The sequence below is a fragment of the Podarcis tiliguerta genome (assembly GCF_965153285.1).
Source record: "Podarcis tiliguerta genome assembly, chromosome: 16".
Taxonomy (NCBI): domain Eukaryota; kingdom Metazoa; phylum Chordata; class Lepidosauria; order Squamata; family Lacertidae; genus Podarcis; species Podarcis tiliguerta.
The window spans coordinates 30,872,037-30,891,829 of NC_139549.1; the positions used below are offsets into that span (position 1 = coordinate 30,872,037).

The 19,793-nt window shown below is 46.4% G+C and overlaps 1 protein-coding gene and 1 long non-coding RNA gene across 6 annotated transcripts in view; both read right to left on the minus strand.

Moving 5' to 3' along the window:
- The window catches only part of LOC310666933, a 256,212-nt gene that overhangs the window by 133,790 nt on the left and 102,629 nt on the right, over nt 1–19,793 (minus strand). The window lies entirely within an intron of this gene.
- Nucleotides 13,759–19,793, minus strand: part of GNB1L (G protein subunit beta 1 like) — an 87,454-nt gene continuing 81,419 nt past the window's right edge. For all 5 annotated transcript variants that reach the window (XM_083418358.1, XM_083418354.1, XM_083418356.1 and 2 more), the window contains one exon: nt 13,759–14,237. In XM_083418358.1, coding sequence (XP_083274484.1) covers nt 13,971–14,237 — 267 coding nt within the window. In that variant the 3' untranslated portion in view covers nt 13,759–13,970. The remainder of the gene's footprint in view (nt 14,238–19,793) is intronic.

The following is a 19,793-nucleotide window of genomic DNA, read 5'->3' on the forward strand; positions in this document are numbered from 1 at the left end:
GCCAGCTTCCTGTCTGCTGCCCTGAAGAGCTACTGCTGTGCAGACAATATTAAACAAGGCAGACTAATAAGTGCCTACGTTTTCTTTTAGAAAATGCACTGCTGTCGCAAAAGAGAACTGCATGGGTGACCAGAGGACATGACCTGCTCGATCGGTTGCCAACAGAGAGCCCTGGGTACCCTTGAAGTCTTCTTCAAAGCCCTGGGAGCCTTTCCCACCCCTCTCACTACTCCCTTGGTCAGGAGGGGGTGAGGGATTTGCCTTTTTCTCCCTCCAAAATGACATAGAGGTGGAGGAGGAGGTTGAAAGAGTGATCAGCCCTTTCCCATTTCTTTCAGCTCTACGTGCTTTTTTTTATCTGCTCAGATCAATTCTACTGGATCTGACTTTTACCAGATGCCTCGAAAAAGTGAAGCGTGAGTGTATGTGGGGTTTTTTTCCCCTTTCTGCCTTGCTATGGGGCTGATCTGAGGGGTGCAGGAGAAAGTGACCAGAAGAGGTGTTGCGCACAGCGCTTGCTTAAAAATTCCAAACATACATGGACTTTAAAAGGTTGGCAACCTCCTGCTCTCAATATCCACACCCCAAATTCTACAGGGTTTCAAAATCAGGGGAAGTATCTGCAGGCGCCCCTCCACAGACGGCAGGGCTGCTTCCATGCATGGAGGGAAGTGAGATCTAGTGGAACCCACCGAGATCCAGTCTGCATCCAACCAATGACCAACTACCAGCTGCTGGAAAATCACAGGAGGGAAGAGTGCTCTTGTGCTCAGGTCCTGCTCACGGGCTATCCACAAACATCTGGTCGGCCACTGTGAGAACAGGATGCTGGACAAAAGGAGCCATTGGCCAATCCAGCAGGCTTATATAATTATTATTATTTATTTATACACCGCCCATCTGGCTGAGTTTCCCCAGCCACTCTGGGCAGCTTCCAATAGAATATTAAAATACAATAACCTATTAAACATTAAAAGCTTCCCTAATCAGGGCTGCCTTCAGATGTCTTCTAAAAGTCAGATAGTTGCTTGTTTCCTTGACATCTGATGGGAGGGTGTTCCACAGGGTGGGTGCATAGCTGTCAACTTTCCCCCTTTTTTAAGGGAAATTCCCTTATTCCGAATAGGATTCCTCGCAAGAAAAGGGAAAAGTTGACAGCTATGGGCGGGTGCTGAGAAGGCCCTCTGCCTGATTCCCTGTATCTGATGTTCAGCATTTAGTTTAAATTAAGCCCAGAAATAAATCAGTATCTCAGTAAAGCCATCCCATGTTCTTCTGTTCTGAGACTCCACTGCTGCTGCAATATCAGTGTTTGTAGCAGGATTCCCAGCAGATACCTTGAGGAACCTCCAGCAGAGGTGGGAGAACCTGTGATCCTTCAGGTGCTTCTGGGCTGCCACTCTATTGCGTCGGCTGAATCAGGATGATGGGAGCTGCAGTCGAACAACACCTGCAGGGCCACAGACTCCCCACCCCTGGCCTAGGGGAAAACTTCCACTCCCTGTCCGGAAAAGGCTCTTCCAGTGAGGATCCGCCTGTGCCGATGGGCTCAGTTGCGGTAAAGCACTCGTAATCACTCCTCGCACAAATTAGTCTCTGCTGCGATGATGAAGGAGATTGTGGTTAAGAGCTCGGAAGCGAGCGCAGTTCTTACAAATGAGAGCAAATGAGGCCGCGGCGGGCCAGATTGGCTGGCCTGCCTATGCCCAGCAGAGATTCAAAGTCCCACATCACCCAGGAGGAGGAGGGAGGCAGACTGGGGCAGCGCCAGAACTGCGCGCCCCGGGATTATCTCCACCCCACAACGCAAGTAAACCTTGGGGGGCGGGTTTGGGATCACAGTCAGGTCAAGGAACCTGCTTTGCTGCGTGTCTGTTTGAAAACGTGCTGCGGAGGCATGGGAACGCGATAGAGAGAGATTTGCAGGTGGCAGGGTTCTGGCCCAAGTCCAGAGCCCTGAAGGATGCACCACCTGTGTGGAAATGAGAGGGCTGGGAAGCCAAGCGAGAGGTGCCCCTCTTCTCATCAGCAATTCAAGTCAGTTTGCTTTTAAAGGCAAACCTGCCTAATTTCCACCAGTTAAGTAAGCCAAAACACAGCAAAATTCACACTCCTCTGAATTTTGCAATGCAAGTTCTCCACCAAAGTAATGTGTAAAAAGGCAAAGGGACCCCTGAAAGTTGAGTCCAGTCGCGAACGACTCAGGGGTTGAGGCGCTCATCTCACTTTACTGGCCGAGGGAGCCGACGTTTGTCCGCAGACAGTTTTTCCGGGTCATGTGGCCAGCATGACTAAGCTGCTTCTGGCGAACCAGAGCAACGCATGGAAACACCATTTACCTTCCTGCCAGAGAGGTACCTATTTATCTACTTGCACTTTGACATGCTTTTGAACTGCTAGGTTGGCAGGAGCAGGGACCGAGCACCGGGAGCTCACCCCGTCACGGGGATTCGAAGCACCAACCTTCTGATCGGCAAGACCTAGGCTCTGTGGTTTAGACCACAGTGCCACCGGCGTCCAAAGTAATGCGTACAAAGGTGCATTTGCCAGGTAAAGTGTGCACTACTTACAAGCAGTCCAGAGGATGCCACTGGCTGCCAGCTTCCTCCTTCTGAGTCTCAGTGTTACCTTTGTAGAACTCATCAGGGAGGCTGGGGGACGATTTCAGAATCAGCTGGCTCTGCCTGTCATTGGCTCTGGCGCCACCTACTGTTGGGCCTCCCTGCCTTCCACCCCACCAGTCCCAATGGGCGCCAACCACCACGGAGTATAACGCTTGTACAATGCCCGAATCTGCCTTAGATTTTACACCCCCTCCGCTTCCTCCGCCTGGGATATTTTTTTTGCCCACTTTCCTGGTAATCTCTGCAAACGAACCCCTGAGAAACGAGCCTTGTGCTTCCAGCGTGCCTATCTGCGTGGGGTTTGCCTTCTCGGCTTTTAGCGGTTGGGGGTCGATTCCCTCCCGGCGCCATTCATCACGGAGCCTTTGGCACTTTAATGTACGAAAAGCCCACAGTTGGGATTGTAGCAACCTAATTCCTGCGCGGTGAAGGGTTTTGCCCATGTGATTAATGGCGTGAAACGTATCTGGCCATGTTCTTACTGCCAGGCCGGCACGCCGCTTTATTCCAGCTGTGATGTAGAGCTCAGCTCTGTGGGAAAAAGAGAGAGAGAGCAGATCTATTAGGTATCAAACAGGCTGAGTGACGCTCTCGCAGCGGCTTGCAATTCCATCTTTTGCAGAAATCGTAGCACCCGTCTAAAGTTATTAGGCCTTTTGTTGCCTCCCACCTCGAAGGCATATTCAGGGAGGAGACGGCGACTTGGAAAAGATGCTTACACTGCTAACGTGCTGCTGGAGGTAGCTTGATTCTGAATACCAGTTGTGCCGGCAATTGCAAGCAGCTTTGGGGCTTTCCAGAGATATCTGGCTGGCCACTGTGAAAATAGCTGGGCCTTTGGACTGATCCACGAGGGCTCCTCTTAAGTACAGTGGTACCTTGGGTTACAAACGCTTCAGGTTACAGACTCTGCTAACCCGGAAGTAGTACCTCAGATTAAGAACTTTACCTCAGGATGAGAACAGAAATCGCACCGGCGGCAGTGGGAGGCCCCATTAGCTAAAGTGGTACCTCAGATTAAGAACAGTTTCAGGTTAAGAATGGACCTCCAGAACGAATTAAGGTCTTAAACAGAGGTACCACTGTACTTCTTAATAGCGGTTTAAGGGGGGAAATGCGAGCAAGGGACACACACGATATAGTTATCTAAGATTGTGTCCTGCCTGGCCCTGGCATGTGACCCTGGAATGCCGCTCATGAGGGGATTGGCCCAATATAGAGGCATCATTGAGCCACACCAGCCAATAAAAGACCCTCCAGGGATATCCCTGATTTAGAGAAGCCTTCCTGGTTTCTGATTTGATCCTGGATCACGGAAACGCCATTTACCTTCCCGCCGGAGTGGTACCTATTTATCTACTTGCACTTTGACATGCTTTCAAACTGCTAGGTTGGCAGGAGCAGGGACCAAACAACGGGAGCTCACCCCGTCATGGGGATTCGAACCACCGACCTTCTGATCGGCAAGTCCCTGGCTCTGTGGTTTAACCCACAGCGCCACCTGCGTCCTGCCCAGTCAGGGTAGACTGGACCAAATGTTCTGATTAGTTCAAGGCAGCCTCCTATCTATTATTTAGTTTTTTCCTTCATTTAAAGCCTTGAGGACTAGAATCCTACTTCTTCTTTTTAAAGGACAGACCATATCTTGCAGACCCACTAAGTGTCCCTATTTTCCAGGGACACCCCAGATTTAGAAAAGCCGCCTTGTTTCTGATTTGATCCCAGAATGTCCCACTTTTCCTTAGGAGGTCCCTATTTTCAGTGGAGAAATGATGGAAGGTATGGAGTTATCCAACCCCCCAAGCCGTCTGAAAGCGACCCTGTATAGGGAAGGTTTTTTAAAAAATGTTTTATTATGTTTTTATGTGTGTTGGAAGCTGCCCAGAGTGGCTGGGGCAACCCAGTAAGATGTGTGGTGTATAAATAGTAAAATTATCATTATGGAATGGGACGTCCCTATGTTCATCTGAGAAAATGTTGGAGGGTATGCAGTATTTTTGTTGTTTAGTCGTCTTAGTCATGTTCGACTCTCCATGACCCCATGAACCAGAGCATGCCTTGGAAACTCTTACATTCTTCTCAAAGCTTCTCCTTTTTTATGTCCATAGAGTTTTCTTGGCAAAATACTGGAGTGGTTTGCCAGTTCCTTCTCCAGGTGGATCACATTTAGTCCAAATTCTCGGCTATGACCTGTACATCTTGGGTGGACCTGCAAGGCATAGCTCATAGTTTCTTGGAGTTATTCAAGCCCCTTCGCCACGACAAGGCAGTGATCCATGGAGTGGATGCAATATTTACAAAGGCAAGAATTTGCATTCGTTGCTCCACCCATCTTTGCGTCTTGCCTCGCCCATCTCTGGCAATGTGGCTTCTAGTTTCTCGGTCCTAAGAAGCTGGCAGCGAGAGGGAATATGTGGTAACTGGCATTTGCAGGACAAATACCTCAAATAAGATAGCTGCTTATTTCCTTCACATCTGAAGGGAGGGCATTCCACAGGGCGGGCGCCACTACCGAGAAGGCCCTCTGTCTGGTGCCCTGTAACCTTACTTCTCGCAATGAGGAAACTGCCAGAAGGCCCTCGGCACTGGATCTCAGTGTCTGGGCTGAATGATGGGGGTGGAGACGCTCCTTCAGGTATACAGGACCGAGGCCGTTTAGGGCTTTAAAGGTCAGCACCAACACTTTGAATTGTGCTCTGAAATGTACTGGGAGCCAATGCAGATCTCTCAGGACCGGTGTTACGTGATCCCGGCGGCCACTCCCAGTCACCAGTCTAGCTGCCGCATTCTGGATTAATTGCAGTTTCCGGGTCACCTTCAAAGGTAGCCCCACGTAGAGCTCATTGCAGTAGTCCAAGCGGGAGATAGCCAGAGCATGCACCACTCTGGCAAGACAGTCCGCAGGCAGGTAGGGTCTCAGCCTGCATACCAGATGGAGCTGGTAGACAGCCGCCATGGACACAGAATTGACCTGTGCCTCCATGGACAGCTGAGAGTCCAAAATGACTCCCAGGCTGCACACCTGGTCCTTCAGGGGCACAGTTACCCCGTTCAGGACCAGGGAGTCCCCCACCCCCGCCCACCCCCTGTCCCCCAAAAACAGTACTTCTGTCTTGTCAGGATTCAACCTCAATCTGTTTGCCGCCATCCATCCTCCAACCGAAGAGGGCCCAGCCTGAACCCTGTACATCGTTGTAAAGGTAGCTGGAATTGTTCAACCACAAGTCATTACACTCCTGCCTGAAAGGGGTCAATTACCCTTCATGTCTGACTTTTTTTTTTAATAGCTGGAGCAAAACACTGTTTATGCAATTGGTATTCATTAAAAAAATTCAAAAATCTGCCAAGGGCAAGTTGGAATGCAGGAAATATTTAATTGGATCGCAAGTGTAAAAGTATATTATGTTAAAAAAAAAATGAAAGTAAATGAAAACAGCTTCATAACTCCAGCATTTCAGGCAAATCTCAAAATGCAGACAAGTCTGGAAAGGCCCAAGCAGGTTTGTGTGTTTGTGTTTGCGCACGCATTTGATGTAACGGTTAGCAACATGCTCAGCTGACCACACACTGCAGTGTCGCCCCTGTTGCGTGTTAGGGATTTTGTTGGTGTTGAAAACGATTGGGAGTTTCCCCCCCCCCCCTTTACTGAAAACTTGAAGAATGGCACATGCAGTGCCGGATTGACGTATAAGCTAAACAAGCTATAGCTTAGGGCCCCACTCTCTTGGGGGCCCCCAAAAAAATTAAAGGAAAAAAACACCTGGATGTACATTTCCAAAATATAAGATAAAAAACAAATAAAATAAAACCTACATACAGCAACAGCGTTTTGTGTTGTGTTGGCTCCTATGATGTAAGTACTGGGCCCCGCCTCCTAGCCTGCTCCATAAAATATCACTGGTTTGCTCATTTCTATATATAGGGTGCCTACATTCTGTATGTGCAAATGGCTTTAGATACCTAAAGGTAAAGGTAAAGGTACCCCTGCCCATACGGGCCAGTCTTGCCAGACTCTAGGGTTGTGCGCTCATCTCACTCTATAGGCCGGGAGTCAGTGCTGTCCGCAGACACTTCCGGGTCACGTGGCCAGCGTGACAAGCTGCATCTGGCGAGCCAGCGCAGCACACAGAACGCCATTTACCTTCCCGCTGGTAAGCGGTCCCTATTTCTCTACTTGCACCCGGGGGTGCTTTCGAACTGCTAGGTTGGCAGGCGCTGGGACCGAACGACGGGAGCGCACCCCGCCGCGGGGAATCGAACCGCCAACCATGTGATCGGCAAGTCCTAGGCGCTGAGGTTTTACCCACAGCACCACCCGCGTCCCTGAGATACCTAGTAGATACCTAGTAGGTCCATAAATTACCATATAGCATATATTCAACAAAAAAACCAGCAACCATTTGTTGTTGACAAAGGTCAGCTGGGCATATAAAGGGCCCCATTACCTTCAGTAGCTTAGGGCCTCATCAAACCTAAATCCAGCCCTGGGCTGAGGGGACGTTCTTTCACATGTAGTGGACTTGTAAAAGAGTAGAAGTCTATTGGGAAATAATCCATAATGAACTGAATTGAAAAAAATGTTTAAAAGTACTTTTTTTAAAAAAAAAAATCCCTTCACCTCCCTCCCCCACAGCATAGTGCTTCCCTCCACCGGTGTGTGTTCTTCTTTACCTTCTATTATTTTTGTTATTGTTGCGTTATTCACTTTATTTGTTATTCCATCCTTAATATATTATTATCCTATCTCCTTGCGCCTTTTAAACTTTTGCGTATTAATTTTGAATCTCCAGCACCAACTTTTTTCATGTATTCCTTAATGCATTCCCACTCTTTATTAATTTTTTGATTAGCCTCTAATGGTGCTGTTAATTTTGCCATCTCCATGAATTCAATAACTTTGGTTCTCCATTCTAATAATTCTGGTATTTAGATAAATACATTTCTCAATTGCCAGTATTAAGCTTGGCGGCATGGAAAAGTTTTCAGTGGGTATTTAGAGGCTAAAACAGACAGGCGGGTGACGACGGATGGTTTTATTGAGCATTGTTGTAACATTCGCTGCTGCCTTTTGATTTCCTTTATGCTACTTAAGACCTATTTTTTCTATATTAAAATGTATTATTCTATATTAGAGGTACAGTAGTCTCCACCTCCATCGTTCTACCCGGACACTGAAGTCCAGCACCGAGGGCCTTCTGGCGGTTCCCTCACTGCGAGAAGCCAAGTTACAGGGAACCAGGCAGAGGGCCTTCTCGGTAGTGGCACCTGCCCTGTGGAACACCCCCCCCCCACCAGATATCAAAGAGAACAACAACTACCAGACTTTTAGAAGACATTTGACGGCAGCCCTGTTTAGGCAAGCTTTTAATGTTTGATGCATTACTGTATTTTAATATTTTGTTGGAAGCTGCTCAGAGTGGCTGGGGAAGCCCAGCCAGATGGGTGGGGTATAAATAATAAATTATTATTATTATTATTATTATTATTATTATTATTATTATTAGTCATCTCTCACTGAGGACCTTTCTGGCTGAGGCTGCTAGGCCACTCCAGTGGTCCAGAAAGGCGGCTGAGTCCAGTCGTGCTCCTCCAGGATGTGGCTCCGAGTCTCTTTCATTCCCCAGACCTCCAGCTCCAAAGGCTAGTTCACGGTCCTCTCTCCGCTGGCTCAGACGGAATGGGAACTTCTCGCTGGAGCGCAGGAGGAAAGGGACTTTGGAACTAATTGATTCATTTGCAGGAAATGTCTGGGGGTCAGAGATCAGCGTCCCTTTCGGCTGTGATAAATATCCCATGTAATTGGTGGACAAATGTGAGTGCTCAAGATTTATATCAATTAATTTTGGAATGTTGCTTGTTCTCACCCCTTCCCGTAAAACTGAAGGACCGCAGCCACCCACTCGCTGGGAGGGCAGCCTTTGCAGAGCCAGCGTGTTGCTGTCATCGCCGTCGGATGCTGACTCTTGGCGTCGGGTGCAAACCAGTCCTTTAATTTTGCCAGAGTTGACGTTTTAGAAAGGGGCTGTTTTACTGTGCTTTGTCTTGCAAAGTGTGCCTTTGTTAAGTTTATATTAAATGCACCATAATCACTTTTAGCCCTAAGAAGACGAGAAGAGTCCTGCTGGATGAGGCCAATGGCCCACCTAGTCCAGCATCCTGTTCTCACAGTGGTCCACTAGATGGGAAACCTGAAATCAAGATTCGAACACAAAAGCCCTCTCCCTTCCTGGGGATTCAGAACCATGTTTGTCTCCATCTGTGGAGGCAGAGTATAGACTACAAATAAGAAATCAAGAGATATATAACTGCACCAGCAGCATATCTCTTTTTTCTTGTATCCAAAAATGCAAGAAGGGCTTTTACACTTGCCAGAAGCTTGGCTCTGCCCTCGCCGGTCTCAGAAGGATCCTTTAAAAAAGTCCCATATGACCAGAGAATTTGCGCCTGTCCATTGGGGGATATAGGAAGCCCTGAACACATATTTTTTAGATGTCCCTTTTACGATGAGGCACGTAGAGAAACCATTGACCCCCTGCTGGTGAGGCTTACTGACCTCCCGGTAAAGCAAAAATTCAATCTTCTGTTAGGCAAAGACCACAAAAGGACCCAGATTGTCGCCAGATTCTAGGCACAGATCTGTAGGCGCAGAACATCCCCTGATTCAATCTAGTTTGTTAAGAAAATTCCCAAACCCGGATCCACGGGTAACTTTGGGTCATTTCTCTAAGGTAGTCTATTTTAAAGTTTTTATGTATTTATATGCCTATCACACTTTTAAACTTAAAATCTATTGTCGTATATTGTTTTAAATGTTTGTTTTGCTATTGGGATTGTAGTTCCATTTGTGCTTCTCATGTTGGTCTCTGACTGTAATAAATTTCATGTTAGACTACAAATAGTCCATCAATAGACTACGAATCCTCTTTTAAAGCCATCTTAGCTTTAGAAGAAAAAGTCCCAGCCAGAGAAGAATGGCAGATCAAGTTGATGGACTATGACGAAACGGCAAAAAATGACCGGAAGAATCAGAAAACAGGAAGACCAAAATTTTAATACGGAATGGGGGAAATTTATAATCTTAAAAACCATTGTAAACAGCTAAAATCGTTAGTGGGATTGGAATAACACTTGTAGTTTAATGGTGAATTTTGGACATAAGGGAGATGCAAAAGATTTGAATTGTTATAAAAGATGCAGGAGGAAAGGACTAACAATAGAAAGGGGAGGAGGGAAGTCCAGGAGATTCTGTGGAATCGTGTTTCTCTATTGTATGTTGATATGTGATTGTAAAATTCTAATTTGAAAAACCCAAATAAATAAATTTACAAAAAAGAAGTCCTTTTTAAAACCTGTCCCAAATCTTTCAGTCTTTAATTCTTCCATGTGTGTGTGTGTAATAATTTAAAAATCTTAATCTGCTTCAAGATGCTACTCAAGCTGAGCATGAGGAGCAAGGGCAGGTTGGAAACTGTGAAGTAATTGAAATAAATGACTCCAATGGCCCCAGGCGGCTCATGCTCTCTCTCTCTCCTTTAATTTCCCATCTGGGGGGGGGGAGGGGAGTCAAGCGAAAAACAAAACGCCTTTGCAAGCAGCTGCACCGTATGACCCAATTGGGGCATCACTTGCAACGTCGCAGGAGATGTGGAAATGCAGGTCTCAAGAGCTGCAGACAATCCCCAGCCAGACCAGTTCACAGATTGGATATAGGGACAGATTGAACTGAAGGGCAGCACACTCTGGCTTCTGCCATTGGGCAGGTGAGCCAAGGCAGGCTCCACACCTACCGTATTTTTCGCTCTATAAGACGCACCAGACCACAAGATGCACCTAGTTTTTGGAGGAGGAAAACAAGAAAAAAAATATTCTGAATCTCAGAAGCCAGAACAGCAAGAGGGATCGCTGCGCAGTGAAAGCAGCAATCCCTCTTGCTGTTCTGGCTTCTGGGATAGCTGCGCAGCCTGCATTCACTCCATAAGACGCACACACATTTCCCCTTACTTTTTAGGAGGGAAAAAGTGAGTCTTATAGAGCAAAAAATACGGTACTTCCAGGAAGACCTTGAATGCGAGTTGCTGGAAATCACGTTGGGATGCGGCTGTAATTGGCTGGAGGACCAAGGTGGCTGCACTGGCTGCCTCACAAAGGCCAGCTTGGTCCATCCATAGGTGGCCTTCAACTGGTCCAGGCCCAAGACCCACCACCGACTCCCAACTTTCAACATGGACCCCATTTTCAGAGAGATTCCCCAGACAGCGATTCCTTGGTCTGACGAGCCTTAGCCAGAGATCAACATGGTGGCAACAGCTTTGCCATGACCCACCTGGGATGGCTTTGAGATTCTGACCCACTGGATGACGAGCTTTTAGCCACACCCCACCTCATAATAATAATAATAATAATAATAATAATAATAATAATAATAATAATTTATTTGTACCCCGCCCATCTGGCTGGGTTTCCCCAGCCACTCTTGAAACATGAGCACAATAATGAGGGACTTTATGCACTTGGGAATTAGCAGAGTAATTTTTTAAAGAATGTTTAGAAACTTGAGGGAAGAGGGTCACTTCTCTAGGGAGTATGACTCTCCCATCACGGCTACATTGAAATCTTGGATACCTGAATTGTTTTCTAGGGGGAAGCTATCATTTCTCCTCTGCAGAAATCTCAGCAGAGAAGGCCTAAAAACAAATCAAAACATTCCTTCTTTAGAGGATAGACAGAGGGGTGTCTAGGAATAAGCATATCTTTGGGCTGTAAGATTTGACCAGGTAAAACAGAAGATCATCAGTTTTAATGGGAGGTTTTGAGAATTAAGGGTACACTTTATTATTTTGAGATTAGGTGTTGCAATAAGGAGTGACATACAATTCGAATAAGCCGGAGAGGTTTGGCCCTCTGGCTGCTGTTAGATTCCAGTGTTTATCAGCCCCAGACAGCATGGCTAAGTGCTAGGGATGATGGGAGTTGTAGTCTAAGAAATCTGGATGGCCACAGGGTGCCCCCGAAAGATGGCCCTTTCCTTCTACCAACGCATGGCAGGGCTTTGCTTCTGAAGCTGCCGTCTCAAAAGTGTGTCCAGTCTCTCAAGAAAGGTGCTGACACTGAGGGTGTGTGGAAGCACACCAATTTAACGAAAGCTGAATCCACCAACTGGGTTAAGAGGCAAATCATTAAGCAACGGCAGAAACTGAAACTGGGGGGTTGGCTGCCCCAGGTCAGGCTGGCAGGAGGATCTTTTCTTCTTGCTTCCGTGATCGCGGAATGGGAATTATGCGCCCCAAACTTGCCTGATTCTCCACACTGAAAAAGTATGCCAAAGTCTCCAAGGAGAAAGGCATTAATTGGATTGGCAAGTTAAATCCTCCTGCTAGAGCTGGTCTACAGGGGGAAGGATTTAACAGCGGCTCTGAAACGGTTCTTAAACATAGCTTTGCAAGCAGAGAACTGTGGCCTGGGCAAAAACCTCTCTCTCTCTCTCTCTTTCTCTCCCTTCTCTTGATTAATTGCAAAGCTCAGGGTGACAGGAGACCATGCAATCCACAAATGCCAGAGGCTGTCCCTTGCCACATTCTTGGCCGATTTAAAAGTTTGAAAACCTGACAGGAGTGTGAACATATTAAAGGCGGCCCTAATAAGACTGTAAAGGGAGAGGCAAAAGGGGGAAAAAGAGAGGGGTATCATAAGTGTTGCAGGGAGTAAATGTTGCAAAAGGACATTCTGCATAGAGAGAGAGAACCATAGAGTTGTAGAGCTGGGACTCAAGGGTCATCTAGTCCAACCCCATGCAATGCAGAAATCAGGCCTAGAGAATCCCTGACACATGGCCACAGATGCCGAAACACCTCCCACCGCCATCCGAGGGAGTGAACAGCTCTTACCATCACAAAGATCTTCCTAATGCTTCACTGGAATCTCCTTTCCTGTAATTTGAATCCATTGGGTTGGGTCTTGCCCCTCATATTTCTATTATATAATACATCCATATCTAATCTATCTATCTATCATCTATCTATCTATCTATCTATCTATCTATCTATCTATCTATCTATCTATCTATCTATCTATCTACAGTGGTACCTCGGGTTAAGTACCGGTACTTAATTTGTTCCGGAGGTCCATTCTTAACTTGAAACTGTTCTTAACCTGAAGCACCACTTTAGCTAATGGGGCCTCCTGCTGCCACCGCGCGATTTCTGTTCTCATCCTGAAGCAAAGTTCTTAACCCGAGGTACTATTTCTGGGTTAGCAGAGTCTGTAACCTGAAGCGTATGTAACCTGAAGCGTATGTAACCTGACGTACCACTGTATCTATCTATCTATCTGTCTGTCTGTCTGTCTGTCTGTCTGTCTGTCTGTCTATCCAGTGCCGGATTTACATATAAGCTAAACAAGCTATAGCTTAGGGCCCTACTCTCTTTGGGGCCCCAAAAAAATTTGAAGGGGGAAAAAATTGGATGTACATTTCCAAAATATAAGATAAAAAACCCAAATGAAATAAAACCTACATACAGCAACAGTGTTTTGTGTTGTGTAGGCTCCTATTTGTTATGTGCAAATGGGTCTAGATTCCCATTAGGTCCATATAGCATATATTCAACACAAAAAACAGCAGCAATTTGTTGTTGACAATGGACAGCTGGACATATAAAGGGACCCATTACCTTCAGTAGCTTAGGGCCTCATCAAACCTAAATCCAGCCCTCTATCTATCTATCTATCTATCTATCTACCTCCCACCTTCCAAGACATTGCCTGCAGTCCCTCACTCCTTCAAACTGCTATATATTGGTGCAGGTGGGCAGAACAATCACAAAGTGTGGCAAGAACCTCCTTTTCCTGGTTCACAGCACATGCTTATTCAGAGAGAAGCCCCCATTTTGTTCAATGGGGCATACTCACAGGAATGTAGGTCGGCCGGCACAGAAACTGGTAACGTTGGGCCCCTGCTGAAGCCCCAGGATTTTCTTATTTCCTGATGAATAGCCTTTGGACTATCATGTAACTTAAACAGAAAACTATCTTTAGAAATATTTTTTCCTCCAAAAGCATTTTATTTTAAAAATCCAATTTAAATCAAAAAAATAGATTCAAATTAAAAAAATCTGATTTAAATAAATACAAATACAAATCCATTTTTTTATTTTTTATTAAAAAAAAACACTGATTTTTATCCACCCTGAAAGCAACCCTGTTGCCTCCTTCTGCTAAGTGGGATTGTGTGCCCTGAAGTCCTGCTGAGATGGGTACCCTCTATTCTCCCTCTCGCCTTGCCCTGCTTTGCCCTTTAACTCTAAATTGCAAACTCCTGCCCTGTCTTCCTTCTTCAGCTCCAACCCTGTTTCATGTTTGATTATATATTGACCAGACGCTGATGCGGTGATCTTTGGAGCCAGCCGCCATCAGTCTCTCCTGGGGCTGGCTGTGGTCCGAAAAGGCTACGCAGTGGACTGCTGCCGTGTGGTAGTCCAGGATGGCCAAGGGCTTCATCTTCTTCCAGCCGAAGAGGCGGATGCGGTGATCCCAGCCGGCAGTCGCCAGGATTTTCTTGTCTTGGCGGAGGGTCACTTCGGCAATGCCGGGATTGGTGAGTTCATACGTTTGTCGGAGCTGAGAAAAGAAGGGGGAAATGATAATAATAATAATAATAATAATAATAATAATAATAATAATAATACAGTGGTGCCTCGCAAGACGAAAAGAATCCGTTCCGTGAGTCTCTTCGTCTAGCGGTTTTTACGTCTTGCGAAGCAACCCTATTAGCGGATTAGCGCTATTAGCAGTTTAGCGGCTATTAGCGGCTATTAGCGTCTTAAGGGATTAGCGGATTAGCTGCTAAAAGGCTATTAGCAGCTTAGCGCCTTAGAAAAAGGGGGTGGGGAGCGAAAAAAAACCCCCAGGAATCGCAAGACATTTTCGTCTTGCGAAGCAAGCCCATAGAGAAATTTGTCCTGCGAAGCACCTCCAAAACGGAAAACCCTTTCGTCTAGTGGGTTTTCCGTCCTGCGAGGCATTCGTCTTGCGGGGCACCACTGTAATTTTTATTTATACGCTCCCCAGCCAAGACCGGGCTCAGGGCGGCTAACACCAAATATAAAAACAATGGATTGAAATACAGCTTAAAAAAGAAGATTAAAATACAAGATCAAAACATTAAAATGCAGCCTCATTTCAGTGGAAAGTCAATCAAAAACTTTTTGAGGGATAAAAACGTCAAGTCTTCACCAAGGCTAACTACCCAATCTGGTCCTACATGGGCCAGAAAAAAAGCCAGGGAAGTCCCCAAATAGGAGTTCCATCACAGACGGAGAAAGGAAAAAAGAAAGAGGGGGGGAGGGAATCAAACTTATTCGAAGCCAAAGCTGAGGATCCTGGAGAATGATTTGTTACTGCACTCAAAGTATCATAGAACTGTAGGGTTGAAAGAAGAAGAAGAAGAAGAGTTTGGATTTGATATCCCGCCTTTCACTCCCTTTAAGGAGTCTCAAAGCGGCTAACAATCTCCTTTCCCTTCCTCCCCCACAACAAACACTCTGTGAGGTGAGTGGGGCTGAGAGACTTCAGAGAAGTGTGACTGGCCCAAGGTCACCCAGCAGCTGCATGTGGAGGAGCGGGGAATCGAACCCGGTTCACCAGATTACGAGTCTACTGCTCTTAACCACTACACCACACTGGCTCCCTAAAGGTCTTCTACAACCCCCTACTATGCAGGAATCACAGATGAAGAATCCCTGAGAAATGGCTACCCAGCCTATTTAAAAGCCTCCAAGGAAGGAGAGTCTACCACCTTCCAAGGTGGTCCAATCCACTGTCAAACAGCTCTTACTGCCAGGAAATTCTTCCTACTTCCTCGCAACTCGAAGCCATTGCTTCAGGTCCTAACCCCCAGCGCAGCAGAAAACCAGCTTGCTCCCTCTTCCAAGCGACAGCCCTTGAGATATCTGAAGATCGTATCATCTTGCCGACAAAGGTCCGTATAGTTAAAGCTATGGTTTTCCCAGTAGTGATGTATGGAAGTTAGAGCTGGACCATAAAGAAGGCTGATCGCCGAAGAATTGATGCTTTTGAATTATGGTGCTGGAGGAGACTCTTGAGAGTCCCATGGACTGCAAGGAGATCAAACCTCTCCATTCTGAAGGAAATCAGCCCTGAGTGCTCACTGGAAGGACAGATCCTGAAGCTGGGACTCCAATACTTTGGGCACCTCATGAGAAGAGAAGACTACCTGGAAAAGACCCTGATGTTGGGAAAGATGGAGGGCACAAGGAGAAGGGGACGACAGAGGACGAGATGGTTGGACAGTGTTCTCGAAGCTACAAACATGAGTCTGACCAAACTGTGGGAGGCAGTGGAAGACAGGCGTGCTCTGGTCCATGGGGTCACAAAGAGTCGGACACGACTAAACAACAACAAATTGTATCTCATCCCAGTCTCCTCTTTACCAAGAGAAACATACCCAGATCCCTCGACCGTTCCTCATATGGCTCGGTTTCCCAGACCCTTGATCGTCTGGGCAGCCCTTCTCTGCAACAAACAGAGAAGCAGCCCTGGAAAATCTGACACCCTTTGGCTCCAGCGAAGGAGACCAAATGTGAGAAAGCGGCACAAGAGGCGTCTCCCATTACCATTCTCGTAAGAATATAAGAAGAGCCCGCTGGATCAGGCCAATGGTCCACCTAGTTGGTAGTCATCTGCCTCTTGCGGGTAGTTTAACTATATGCTTCATGGCTCCCATACTTTTATTTTATCTGTCATGAACTGCCCAGCGTTCAGCTTCCTTGAATGCCTACAAGTTCTAGTGTTATGAAAGGAGAAGCACTTTTTCCCCACCCACCACTTTCTGCATGCTTCTATAATAATAATAATAATAATAATAATAATAATAATAATAATAATAATAATAATATATTATTTATACCCCGCCCATCTGGCTGAGTTTCCCCAGCCACTCTGGGCGGCTGCCAATCAAGTGTTAAAAACAGTACAGCATTAAATATTAAAAACTTCCCTGAACAGGGCTGCCTTCAGATGTCTTTAAAGATAGGATAGCTGCTTATTTCCTTCACATCTGAAGGGAGGGTGTTCCACAGGGCGGGCGCCACTACCGAAAAGGCCCTCTGCCTGGTTCCCTGTAACTTCGCTTCTCACAATGAGGGAACCGCCAGAAAGCCCTCGGTGCTGGACCTCAGTGTCTGGGCTGAACGACGGAGGTGGAGACGCTCCTTCAGGTATACTGGGCCGAGGCCGTTTAGGGCTTTAAAGGTCAGCACCAACACTTTGAATTGTGCTCGGAAACGTACTGGGAGCCAATGCAGATCTCTCAGAACCGGTGTTATGTGGTCCCAGCGGCCACTCCCAGTCACCCGTCTAGCTGCTATACTGTCACCTTTCTCCTACCCATCTGCCTTTCCTCCTTTCACAGAGCATCCCTTTCCTGATGTGGAGTAAAGAGGGTCTTCATATCATGGGAAGAAAACGAGTTCGAGCTAGGCAAGGGGTAGGAGAGAAGAGTTGCTTTGAAACTGGTTGGAGAAGGTTTTAAAATTGGATTGTTAGGTATCTAAGGTTTTATGGACATGCATAAAGTAGTATATTATAATGGAACCAAGAGGAAGAGTGGAGGGAAGTCAACCCAAAATTCATGGTTTAATTTGGCTATGAAATTTTTCTTTTCTTTTCTGTTTAGTTTTGTTATTCTTAGAAAATCAATAAATTGTTATCAAAAGAAAAGGAAGAAATTCGTTGTTTTCTTGTGCAAAGCTGAAATAAAAACAAATGGGATCTGAAACAAGACATGCTCTTGTTTAGGGTGCAGCCATCCAGCCATGCCCTCCTCTGGAAAACTCCATTTCCCATCACCTTTCTGTGACCACTGAGCACGCTCAGTCTTCACTGGGCTATTTTTTTAAGGTGGTGTGGCCTCTTAAGGATCCACCCCCCCCCTTAAAGATTTTTTGAATTTCTGCAAACCTTGGGGGTAGGCCCCACAAGCTTACACACAAGGTCCCCCCCCCCCCCCAGCTCATGCTTTCCATGAACTGGAATTTGGAGAATTTAGTTCTGCTGCCTGTAACTTTCACTCCCCCCCCCCCCACGCTCCATTTTGTTGTGTCCTGTGTTTATTGACTGAGTATTTTTTTAGTGTGGCTTGACAATCGTCTTACTGCTGTAACTTAATACTTCATCATAAATTCTTTGCGAATTTAAAAAGGTGGGGTGAAAACGCTTACATAAATAAAAAACGGAACATAATTGCTATTTTGGAGGCTATTCCTCAGCTACCCGAAATCGGGAGCCAGTGAGGGCTGAGAACTTAGTGTGGCATTTTTCTTTTAAAATACATAAAACAGTATCATTAGAACATCGTAAGGAAAACTAAATGAAATCAGTACACCAGGCTACAGAAATTCTGGACATATAAATGACAAGAGGATTCCACGTTATCTACCCTTTCCTCTGCCTTTGCTACTGGGCTTCCGATAAGCTGATAACTTTGTCATAGTTAAACACACTTCATCTTCAATTGATTTTGTATGTGGACTTATTTGTAAATCTGGGGACTGTCCCCAGAAAACGGGGACATCTGGTAACCTTAAATTATGCAGCTCCCAAATTTTACTCATCAGCTTCCAGGCACCACGGGTAATTTCCAATTCTCTGTATGTACCAAGTGTAGAAGACCTTTGGCACCTCCAGGTGTTGCTGAACTACAACTCCCATCAGCCTCGGCAAGCATGGCCAATGACCAAGGAGAGCCAAAGGTTCGCCACACCTGTATGGCTAACATTGGATTTATCCTGTTAGGTGTAATTTTGTTGTTGTTGTTTAGTCGTGTTCGACTCTTCGTGACCCCCTGGACCAGAGCACGCCAGGCACTCCTGTCTTCCACTGCCTCCCGCAGTTTGATCAAACTCATGCTGGTAGCTTCTATAACACTATCCAACCATCTTGTCCTCTGTCGTCCCCTTCTCCTAGTGCCCTCCATCTTTCCCAACATCAGGGTCTTTTCCAGGGAGTCTTCTCTTCTCATGAGGTGGCCAAACTCTTGGAGCCTCAGCTTTAGGATCTGTCCTTCCAGTGAGCACTCAGGGCTGATTTCCTTAAGAATGGATAGGTTTGATCTTCTTGCAGTCCATGGGACTCTCAAGAGTCTCCTCCAGCACCATAATTCAAAAACATCAATTCTTCGGCGATCAGCCTTCTTTATGGTCCAGCTTTTACTTCCATACATCACTACTGGGAAAACCATAGCTTTTACTATACGGACCTTTGTTGGCAAGGTGATATCTCTACTCTTTAAGATGTTGTCTAGGTTTGTCATTGCTTTTCTCCCAAGGTGTATTTTTAGCATAGTTGAAAAGGCTAAGGAGTAAACCCTCCACAATCCGTAATGGAGTCCCTAAGACGGTTGGATGGCACCTTGTATGCCTCCTTCCGGCAACTCCTGCAGGTGCCAAATGTATTGCTCTTCTTTCCTTTGGACCACATCAGCAAGGCTGAGAGTGGGCTCTTGTTGTCTGGGCAGCCCAGGACCTCCACACCCACTGGCTAGGTTTGCGTCCCAGGGAAGTCACTTCAGTGCTGCTAATGCAGACCTGTTCATGGCATTTTACCATTGTACTGTTGAGAGTGTATCAACTTATGGTCTGTGCGTGTGGTTTGGGAGCTGCAGGATCAAGGAAAAAACAATGCTGTCCAAGGTTGTAAAGAGTGCGGAGAGAATAATTGGGTGCACTCTTCCCACCTTGGATCAAATCTACGCTTCCAGGTGCCATAAGAAAGCTGCAGAGATAGCGCAGGATAGTACGCACCCCGGAAATGATCTCTTTCAGCTTCTGCCTTCTGGAAGAAGGTACAGGGTTATAAAGACTAGGACTAGCCGCCTGAGAAACAGTTTCTATCCAAATGCGATTTTGGTTTTAAACGCAGTGTAAGGCAGTCTCTGGGGACATGGGTGGCGCTGTGGGTTAAACCACAGAGCCCAGGACTTGCCAATCAGAAGGTTGGCGGTTCGAATCCTCACGACAGGGTGAGCCCCCGTTCCTCGGTCCCTGCTCCTGCTAACCTAGCAGTTCGAAAGCATGTCAAAGTGCAAGGAGATAAATAGGTACTGCTCCAGCGGGAAGGTAAACAGCGTTTCAGTGTGCTGCTCTGGTTCGCCAGAAG